The 11535-nt window shown below is 39.2% G+C and overlaps 1 protein-coding gene across 1 annotated transcript; it reads left to right on the top strand.

Moving 5' to 3' along the window:
- The first annotated feature begins 220 nt into the window (after positions 1-220).
- Positions 221-4114, top strand: PNRC1 (proline rich nuclear receptor coactivator 1). The gene is made up of 2 exons (XM_037039342.1): positions 221-907; positions 3014-4114. The coding sequence occupies exons 1-2, from the start codon at positions 371-373 to the stop codon at positions 3455-3457; spliced, it is 981 nt and encodes a 326-aa protein (XP_036895237.1). The 5' UTR covers positions 221-370; the 3' UTR covers positions 3458-4114.
- Positions 4115-11535: the final 7421 nt, after the last annotated feature.

The following is an 11535-nucleotide window of genomic DNA, read 5'->3' as shown; positions in this document are numbered from 1 at the left end:
CTTCATTGTTCGCGGGGCCGACTCTTCCCCAAAGAGCCCGTTGGCAGCGCCTGCGCAGTACGCCTTCTTTGTGCCCCTCTGCAGCAAGCTAGTTGTTTGTGTGTGCCTTTCAGAGGCGGTGGGGGCGGAGCCGCGGGGGTGCAGGCCCTGTCGCAGTCTGATTGGGTTTTTGCAGGGAGGTGGGTGGTTGCAGGGAGGAGCTTCCGATAACAACACTTGGAGCAGGAGCTGAGGCTATTTGTTGCTGCGCCGCCACCGCCCGAGTCTCTTACCGCGCTCTTCTCGGGCTCTCTTAGCAGCAGCCGCGCCACCTAATCTCTGGCTTCGCTTGTTCCTTCTCTTTCTGCGGAACCACTTTTCTCCTAGCGCCATGACCGTCGTCTCCGTACCGCAGCGGGAGCCGCTGGTCCTGGGCGGCCGCCTTGCGCCCCTGGGCTTTTCCGCCCGCGGTTACTTCGGGGCCCTCCCGATGGTGCCCTCGGCTCCACCGCCTCTACCCCGGATTCCGGACCCCCGAACACTGCCTCCCACCCTGTTTCTTCCTCACTTCCTAGGGGGGGACGGCCCGTGTCTGACCCCTCAGCCTCGTGCCCCAGCACCTTTGCCCAACTGCAGCCTGGTCCCGGCGGGGGGCACCCCTCGGGCCGCTCCAAAGAAGCGGCGAAAGAAGAAGGTGCGGGCCAGCCCGGCGGGGCAGCTGCCCAACCGCTTCCACCAGTACCAGCAGCACCGGCCGAGCCTAGAGAGCGGGCGGAGCTCAACCGGCCAGAACCGAGCGCAGGAAGTCCCGGACCAGGCTGCCGCCTCAGCCCCGGGTCCTGGGACCGCAACCGAAACTGAGGACGCGGGCCTTTTCCCTGGTCCGCTACCTCCTGCGGTTCCTGGCCACCCCTCATTTAGAAAAGAGGTGAGTTCCACGAGAGGGCATGGGGACCTTTGAGGAATTGTGGACCTTAAATGGCCACGGCCAGACTCTGGGTTTGGGGGCCCCACACGGAGGGGGGCCGGGATAAGGGGCGGCTGTTTACTCGGGAGGGAAGTTTCCGTGACGCTTGCTCCGTTCTTGCCGAGGGGATGAGGGGGAGGGGGAGGCTTGCGGTGGCATTACTGATTGGTTCCCGAGGTCCAGCCAATGAGAGGCGCGGCTGCGCCCCAGCAACAGCCCGGATTTAGAAGGCTGGCGTCGTTCCAGGGGGTTTCAGCTTTCTGGACGCGCAGTGGGGTGGGGAGGGAAGGGGGCCGCGGGGCTGACGTCAGCGCGCGCTACGTGCTGAGTACTTCGGCGCTCATGAAGGAGGGGAGGCCGGGTTGGGGTATTAGAGGAAAGGTCGGGCCAGCTTTTTGACGGTGGGTAGCTCCGAGACTCTAGTGAGCGACACTCGTGTACACTCACATCCCCCCCGCCCCAAGCGAGGGATTAGGAGTGGGCCACACAGGCTGGATTCCTTTTGGCTTGGATTTTTGCTGAGCTGTTAGGGCGCCGATCCAACTGGGGCTCTGCCCTTCGCGTGGCCGACCTACTTAGCTGTACTTAACTTTTCAAAGTTGACAGGAGTGGCAGCAGAGTGCTTGCCTCTTTGAAACAATATATTTTGTGTTCTAGTCTCAGATGAACAGTTCTGAGAATTTAACAATTGTTAAATTGTTTATTTAACAATTTTCACTGTTCTGTACTGGATTTTTTAGTAGGAAGTGGTTTTATTACTTGTGTGTTCAGACTGAAATTGTCCAAAGAGTTAGCGGAATTGACGTTATGCTGTCCAATTGCCATACTGTTGGACTAGGATAAAATTGATAAAAACGTAAAGGAATTAAAACGCTAAATTGACTTGAAAGGAAAGTAAACACTGTATCAAAATAAATCGTTTTGTTGACTTAAAGCTTTAATAATGAAGTGAAAATTAAGTTCCTGCCATTTTTTTGAAAGGCTGTTGTACTGAGAGTTTTGCAGGTTATCAAGCTGTGCCCTTGGAAAAATTAAACTTCTTCGCCGTAATTCCTTAAATTATCTTCTTAGGTTCCTTTCAAGTTTCAAAATTCCAAGTTTCTGAAATATTACAATAAAAGCAAAGTTTTGCACTTCTTGGTTCCTGGTTAATAAAATTCCTTTTCGCCCTGGAAATGTATTAAAACCAGGAAGCTTTGCTAGCAGTTTCCCTTATGACATGGAATGTTACCTTGTGTTCTTTCTGTTTTTGTGTTCTGCTTCCCTACCACTTTATATACAAGTGTTGGAAGGGCTGTATGATCTAATGGATGGTTACTTCATACTTTTTATCTGGCTGTGCCTTCCTATAAGGACCACTTAAGAAAGTGGTTAGAATGTGTGGTCATGTTCTTGAAGCAGTTGTGAAACCAGAAAGTAGGGGCAGGCAGGAAACTTCTTCCCCCTGATTTGTTGTAACTGGAAAAGATGATAAAAGTGGTAAGTATTTTAGTACTTTAAGGTTTCAGTTTAGTATTTAAGTATCTGAAAAATTTTTAGAAGCTAGTTACTAACCATTACCAAAATAACTTCTTCACCTAAAGTCTAGCTCCTGCTAGTAAAATTTTTATTCCAAAATAACTTATTTTAAAGTATCTGTCTTAGAGGTAAGTAGTAGTTTTATTTTTCACCAGACTCAACCAACCAAAATTGAAAGCCTTAGAAAGTGTTTCTTGGCAACATCCTATTGTAAAAACACTGACTTGTCAGAAACTAGTTGGCATTACTTTTCCTTAGAATTATAGAAACATGAGCTTGGGGTTACTTTGGGTTTTTACTTTGACATTTTAGAACTGGCTTATACATTGCACATTGGTAGCAGTGGTAATTATATTTTTGGCGGTATGTGCATATTTGGACTTCCAGCGATAAGTGCAGCCAGCCTCTCTGTTTTTAACCAAGACAGTGGACTAAAGTCCAGGGTAAATTTTAAATACACATGGCATATATTGTTAGCTATATAGGTGAGGTTAATGACTGGTTTTTATCGTGAAACTATATTCATATTTATGTTTCTTGTCTTTGTAGGTTTTAATGTCAAACATGGGAAAATTGGAGAAAATTACCATTCCCCACGGGCAGCTTGTTCATGGTATGCACTTGTGTGAACAACCAAAGATAAACAGACAGAAAAGCAAATATAACTTACCACTAACCAAGATCACCTCTGCAAAAAGAAATGAAAATAACCTTTGGCAGGATTCTGTTTCATCTGATATGATTCAGAAGCAGGAAAAAAAGTCTTTCAAAAATACTGAGAACATTAAAAAAAAGCATTTGAAGAAATCTGCATTTTTAACTGAAGTGAGCCAAAAGGAAAATTATGCTGGGGCAAAGTTTAGTGATCCACCGTCTCCTAGTGTTCTTCCAAAGCCGCCCAGTCACTGGATGGGAAGCAGTATTGAAAATTCCAACCAAAATAGGGAATTGATGGCGGTACACTTAAAAACTCTCCTAAAAGTTCAAGCTTAGGTCTTGGATTTCAGTATGTATGTGAAACATAATTTTTCCAAAATTTCTGGACTCTTGAAAGAAAACTGGTACAGAAATGGCAATTTCCCTTTGTTGCAGCCTACAAGTGCAAAAGATGAGTTTAAAAAATTACAAACAGCTTGTATTATATTTTATATTTTGTAAATACTGTATACCATGTATTATGTGTATATTGTTCATACTTGAGAGGTACTTATAGTTTTGTTATGAAAGTGTATTTTGCCCTGCCCAAACGGTAGGTGTTTTGTATATATACAATGGAGAAATTTTAAGTGTGTGCTAAGGCACATGGAAGACCAATTTATTTGCACAAGGTACCAAGAGATTTTTCAAGAAACAGCTGTCAAATCTTAAGGTGAAGATCTAAATGTGAACAGTTTACTAATGCACTACTGAATTTTAAATCTGTGGCACAATCATTGTAAACATGAGATTTGTCTATGTTTCTCTAAATTGATTTCTGCCTTCTTACCTGTAATTACTGGAAAACTCCTATTCTCATGTTTACCAAACTTAATCTCTGATTTTTGGTTTGTCCACATTCAAATTTAAAATACCTCTAATGTTAATGCCAACAAAATCGGTTGTAATCAAATTTTTAAATAATAATTTGGCCCCCTCCTCCCCCCTTTTAAACGAGTCTGGACTCTTTGTGTGTGCCTGTTTTTCATGTTTGAATGTGTCACTAGGAGGTGGATTTTAACTTTCACTTTAGTGGCTAAACATCTTTATACCAATTGTCCCTTTTCCCTCTAGAATTTAGAGGGGCTGGTAATTTCACATTAGTACCACTTCAGGGAGAAATTTCCCATCTCACAAATAGAAATGGTTGTGGTTAAAAGTAAACCTGATCAGTTTATAACTTAGAATATATTTATGTATGAACTTTTACAGAAAATAACTATTTGACTTGACTGTACCATACATTTTCAATGAAAGAAATGACATTTGATTGGTTTACTTAGTTTATATTGATAATGAATGGTGGTATCTTGGTAGTTGAACCAAGACACTTGATGTTAAAATAATAAGTGGAGATTTGGATACTAAAATTAGCTTGAAGATAAACACAGCAGCTTATGTATTTGAAGTTCAAACTTTGTTCATTTACTCAGTAGTATTTGTGAGGTCTATTCCAGGAAAAAACAATTTTCCCTATGTAATATTTAATTGTAGAAAGCTAAAGTTTATCTTAAATAGAAAAGTTTTACTGAATGGGCAATATTTATACATGAATGGGAAAAGGGTTTTAAGAGGGTGTATACAGTATTCTGTAGGCTAGAATAAAGGTGCTGCTATCCTTTCTAGAAAAGTAAACAGGACAGTCTTAGGTCTTACCTTCCTATGCCACTTAGTTCACATGGTAGGGGAGGAAGATACTTAACTTTCCAGCTGTACAAAGGTGGGTAGTTACATGGACACCTTACTTAGAATTACTATTGAGCAGTAAAAGGAGCATGGTAACTTGTGTTACAGCTGCCACAAAATCAGAAATAGTAGATTTGCTGTCTTGTAGATGCAACAAACTCCTGTAACTCAGCCAGCCATTATTGGCACTGGCTATAACATGCTTTGTCCTTGTATGTATGTGGAGAGCTATACTTCATTCCATTTGTGTGTGTAAATATATACATGGATGTGTATATATACACAGATGGCTTTAATAGAAACCATTTCTTTCTAAAGAGAAACCATTCCTTTCTAAAGAGGTGAGTTTTCAATCTTGTAAAAGACTTTCTAAGGGAAGCAACTGATAAGAATGGCTAAAATTCTTAAAGGTACAACATAAGGAAATAGATATAAAGTAATATGTTTAAATAGTTTGAAGAATGAACAAAATTGGTTGAATCAGACTATAGATAATGCCTAGCAAAAAAGTATGAACAAGTAGTTTTGGTGTTACAGTAAAATACTACTTAGCAGCCTAGTCCTTTTGAGCTGGTGTAACAAAATATTAGATACTGGGAAGCTCAGTTGATTTGGTGTCTGGTGAGGGCCCTCCTAACAAATGTGTTTTTTTTTTTAAAGATTTATTCACTTTTAGACTTTCAGAGGTGGGGAAGGGAGGGACATTAGTTGCCTCTCACTCCCACCTCAACTGGGATCCTGGCCTGCAACCCAGGCATATGCCTCAATCAGGAATCTAACTGGCAACCCTTTGGTTTGCAGGACACTGCCCAACCAACTGAGCCACACCAAACAGGGTTAGATGGTGTCTTCACTATGTCCTCACATGGCAGAAGCATGAGGAAGCTTTGGGGGGCTCATTTTGCACAGGTACTAATCCCATTAAGGGTTCTCCCCTCGATCTTACTTCCCAAAAGTTTATCCTAATACCATTACCTTGAAGTTAGGTTTCAGCATTAGACCACAGTACAACTCAGTTATTCAGTCACTCATTTTTATTCCGTTGGAGTCCCTTGTAAAACCTTTTCCCCAATATTCCTGTACTTATTGTTTGGTTTTGTGGGTATATAAAGTAAACGTGCCTGCAGTCACCAGCTTTAGGCCTAAATTTTAGTGACCTGAAAGGGGGCTTGTAAAGAGCTGAAAGGTTTATAAGTATGCGAGTGGAAAAAATTGTCACATGAAAGTGGCACTTCCAGTAGAACAAATCAATATATGCTTAGTATTTCATACTGAAGTTGCTTTTAGAATCTATATAGTTTGATACCAAGAGTATTAAACTTGTGCCATTGATGATACTATAGAAAGAGCTGCTTCTATTTACATGAATCTTCGTGATAGCTATCAGCATCCTCCTTGAAGGCAGATAAAGGAAAAGGAATAAAAGGCCAAATTACACAAGGTCGACAGAAGCCATTCTTTCAAATTTAAAAGGTAGTAAGTTGAAATGTAAATTTTAGGATGGTTTATAAAAAGATTATAGCAAGTAATACATTTTATCGGGACTAGTGTTTAAGTTTTTAGGCCTAGTACTGTAGTCACCTCATCACAGGAATTTGTTGGAAAGCTACTATGCTGTACAAATGTGGGGCTTGACTAAACTAAAAGTTAACAGCACAGGCAGGTGGGCAAGAACAAATGTAACTGAAGTACAGGCTGTATCCCCCTTGGTCCACAGAAATGCCTGAAGCGGTGAAAACTAGTCATCTATCTCGGAAGCTAGTGACTAATTTAAGCGAAAGTCTAGTTGGGAATTGACACCTTAGATGTATTGAGCTGGGCCTTAAAATATTCAACAGTATTTGACATGAAAAGAATTGTCAGAGGAAAGTCTAAGGAGACAGTAAAAAGATGTGGACTGTAGTAGCTCAAGAGAAGTGCAAGGAAGACTATTGAAAGGTGTTGGGGTAATAACGTGGAGGGCCTTGAATGTCATGCTGAAAAGTTTCAACTTAATCTTGTAAGTGTGGTAGAGCCATCAAAGGTTTATGAGCAAGGGAATGGGACTACTACTTCAAAACCAAAACATGAATACAGCATGGGACAAAGCTGGTTGCGTTTCGGGTGTGACAAAACTGTAAACCTACTTTGCCCCACCCTGTATAAACAGCTTGGAAAGGGCTTGAGACAAAACAACCACTTGGTATTTCGGTAGTTTAAAATTAGAGGAAAGAGCCTAAAGAACATCAGAAAGAACTTAGAGGCATGGCCTTTGGGAGATGTTTGGGAAATAGAATTAGGAATTGAGCAGCTAGGAAGCTAAAACTAGCAATTAAGAGGACTAGAGGGGGATCAGAATTACAGAGCAGATACTTTGGATTTGCATGTTGAACTTTGAGGTGCATGTGGGATATCCCCACTTGGAAATGCAAGTAGCAGATAGGTCAGGCCTAAGTGTATAGCTTTGTTAATGTGCACAGAAGCAGATTAGAACATTGAAAATGGAACAAATATTTTGTCTTCTATAGCCTCTCATTTTTACTCTCATGTCTTAACATACTTACTGGTATACTTAACCATTTCTTTCTGCCTCCTATAAACTCCCAACATCATAGTAAATTAGTTGAATTAGAAAGCATTTCCTTTGAAACTTAAGTGGTGGGTGGTTCTACACCTACTTGTAAAACCCTATTAGTGAACAGTTGTAACAAGTTCTGAATTGTGATAGCAGAGGTCCAGCTAGTGAAAAGGAGGAATAAAGCTTCCTTCCCTTTTCTTAGTCCAAGATTTGAAAATGGGTAACACTGATCATTTATAATTATTTTTGTACATCTCCCTTCTCCTAATGGCCCTCTCATCATATCGCTGAATACATTATCCTTGAAAGGGGAAGGCCCTCCAAATCCCATACCCTCTATGCAATTGATAGCCGTTTCAGGTTAAAGAAATCATATTCTTATATCCTCTATGTAAATTTTTGAAGGGCATTGCTGAACTAAATGCATTTTAAAATCACAGGCCTGCCTTGCTGAGCATCTGATTCCTGAGCTAACTTCTCCAAGTTGTTTTTTGTATTTCATTCCTTATACTCCTGAATCTATGAATCTTTCAAAAAGTCCCAAATACAGTGGGAAAGAGTATGTCTGAGGCAAAATTGTGTCAGCACAAATCACGTTAATTCACGGTCTAGTTTTTAAATCAAAAAGAAATTTGTAAGTACATTTTACAGAACACTAATAAACAAAAAAATTAATCTTTGAAACTTTCTTGAAAGTTTTAGGTAGGATTCTCTGTAGGTATGGGGCGGGTGGCTTTTTTTTAGGGAGGAACATCAATTTGTTGTACCACCCATTTATGCATCTGTTGGAACCCACAACCTTGGCATATAGGGATGATGCTGTAACCAACTGAGGCACGAAGCCAGGGTTCAAAAAAAATTTTAAGAAGGCATCAAAGATTGGATTGCCCTTTTCCATCGGCTTTCCAAGGGTCCTAGTCACTGTATTCAGCCTAGTCTCCTTAGCCATCTATTATTAAGTTCCTGTATATGATGCTTGAGACCAGATTCTGAATTTCAAAATCAAGTAGACAGAAATTTTTGTGGAAGATACTCAGCCAAGGTTTTCTGATCATTCTTCAGCTAACTGGAATGCCCCACTATGAACATTCCAGTTTTCAAAGTTTTACTATGTTAAATTCAAAATAATTAGAGAAGAAGCTGATGGATGGTCTATGTGTGATAATTTACTGTTGATTGTAGAAATGAGGTAGTGGATATGTGATTGTGCACTGTAAAATTATTTTTGTTACTAAAGACTTGTAACAATAGAATTGGGAGAAATTAAGACTGCTTTGCTAGTTCACTGTAACATCATCTTTTACACCAAAGCCACCGTAAATAAGAAATGAAATTTTAGAGAAAGGATAATATATTTAAACATTTGCTTATCTGGGAAATATGACAGTGGACATTTAATGTTAACGTAGATATTAATGCTTGAAGAAGCTTTAATTAGGGGAGGATAAAAGTACATGGAGACTATAAAGACTCTAAAGGGGATTTATAATAACTGCCCATGGTTTAAGAGGAAAGTTACATTACCTAAGGTGGAATACTTGAACTTCAAGAAGTGAAAGGAAACTCTGTGTGATTCCCAAGAGATGAATGAGCGTCGCTGAAAGGCTGGTTAGCAATGAAATGATTAGGGAATAGAAAAGCAAGGCAGTGTGCTGTCCTTAACTCTTGGTTGGTTCCTACTCTTCAAAGCCTTTAATGCTGAATTAATACCAGTGGAGCTAATGCAAAGCTAAAAGTATTTAAATTATTCCTTCAGTGATGTAGTTCCACTTTCCGTTACAGACATACAAAACTACAGCCTTTTGTCAAAATGGGTTAAGGGTGAGTAAGTGTAGTCACCAAAACCTCTCACAGTATCAGTTATATTTGACTACTGACAGGCAGCTCAGAGCTCTGTATAAATTTTTCATCCATCATGTTTTTAAGTGATTTTTTTAAAGAACCCATTTATAGATTACATGGTTAAGAGTACAAATTTATACAGTATAAAATGTCAAAATAATTAGACTGTATGTTAAAAACTATAATGAATATCCTATAAAACTAGAACATTAGTATTTCTAATTAAGCTATATTTAACTTTTTAGGTCAAAATTTTAAGGATTTACTGATTTTGATGAATGTTAATGCTTTTCCCCAAGGTTCTTGTTAAATTTAAATAACATCCCCCCTCATTTTTAAAATATAAGATTACTCAGAAAGTTTGACCATCTATATAGCTTGTCAATTTTGAAAATGTCAACAGAATACTTCTTCTCAAGGTGTGAAGTGTTACTACAAAGCAGACAGCTTCAAAGATGCAACTGGAATGAATGGTTCTTAATATGCACCCCCCAAAAAAAGTTTTCTTACTACTAAAAGAAACAAGCTATCATTTAGATTTGGAAAACTATTTTATACTAATTTTTCTTGAAATTAAAATCAATTTACAGCATTGTAAATCCTATTATTATAAGTTAAGAAAACTAGAATGTAATTCTTTAGAAAACAGGTGTTTGAAACAAAGAATTCTGGTTTTCCTCAACTTACTTCTATAAAGCTATTTCTAAAAAGCATTAGTACTTAGGCATTTAATTCATAGAATTACACTCCAAAACTATAGTAGTAATTTTACTTGTTTCAATCACACTTTTTTTGAGGAACACTCCTACACAAACTAACTACACATTAAGGTCTAAGAGTAATGAACATACAATCAGTCCATTTCTAGGACTATCTGGGCATTGTCTCATCTGAAGAGACCAACTCTTTAGATTTTCTAAATGCATTCTGAAAGAACCTGATTTTAATTTGTAATCTTTTATATACTAGTTTATACTGCAGCTTAAAAACAGATGTAGGTTGAATATTGTTTTGAATTATGTTAACTAAATATACTAAAATCACATTTTTAAAAAGTGGTAACCAATCCATCCACTGAGCATCTACTTACCTCTACAAATTATTTATTTTTATAAATTGAGTTGTAGTATATCCTGAATATAAATTCAGGAAAGATTAATCATATACCTCTTTCCACAAAATAGAATTCAGGGAAAATACTACTATCAAAGTACTGTGTTAGAGAAGTTGGATCAACCTGGAATATCTAACACTTTATCAGAGTATTATATTTCTAAAAAAATCGTTTTAACTAAATTATACTTAATTTGTAAACATCCTTTTAAAGGTATACAAGATATAAATTTCCCAGAGGGCCCAAATCAACCTGGGAGGCCAATACCAGTGTTAATGCTATGACCCTAAACACCCTATTTTTATCAAGGGAGTGATTTAGATGCTAAGGTGCATAATCCTCAACAACTTGAAAATGTTTTACATGTTTTTGTATGAGTTCTGATTCTAAAAACTTACACATCCCACTGAACTACTGGTCCTTAAACTCTTCGGAGTTACGGACTCGTTTGAAAATTCAGAGCCTAGACCCGAAGCTTAGGTTCCAGGAGGGCAGGTTACGACCCCCTGCACCACACCAGCTGCCGTAAGTACCATCTCTTTATCTGGACAAGGTCCCATGTACTGTACCACCCTGTTTGGAAAGGAAATCTAATTTTTTTTTGGAAATCTAATTTTTAAGAAATCACAGTTTTAATTTAGTTTATAAGAATTATAAATATATTTCTAAATACCTCTTCTGTTAAACTTTGACTAATCCTGCCTCTTGCAACAGGATTAAAATAAAGGCAAAAATTCTTATTAATCTGTAATAGAACAGTATGTCTTCTAGCTGTATCTCAAGTAAACACTACAAATAATATCTAAAGTCCTGAAGGTAGTTAAAAGTTTACGTTTAAAAATAAATTAGCCCAGTGGCACAAGATTAAACCCTAGGCTCCAAATAAAAAACCTGGCAAGCCCTGGCTGGTGTAGCTCAGTGGATTGAGCGCGGGCCTGCGACTCAGACGATCGCGGTTGGATTCTCAGTCAGGGAACATGCCTGGGTTGCAGGCCAGTTCCCTGCAGGCCAGTTCCCAGCAGGGGACGCACGAAAGGCAACCACACATTGTTGTTTCTCTCCCTCTCTCCTTCCCTTCCCCTCTAAAGATAAATAAATAAAATCTTTTGGGAAAAAAAAAAAAAACCTGGCATATGCCTCCATTATATGTTTGCAGCTGCAAAATAGCAGCTGCTA

Source organism: Sturnira hondurensis, unplaced genomic scaffold (genome assembly GCF_014824575.4).
Source record: "Sturnira hondurensis isolate 20B ecotype Veracruz unplaced genomic scaffold, ASM1482457v3 Scaffold0025370, whole genome shotgun sequence".
Taxonomy (NCBI): domain Eukaryota; kingdom Metazoa; phylum Chordata; class Mammalia; order Chiroptera; family Phyllostomidae; genus Sturnira; species Sturnira hondurensis.
Note: the sequence above shows the minus strand (reverse complement) of the source record. Positions and strands in the feature narration are given on the sequence as shown.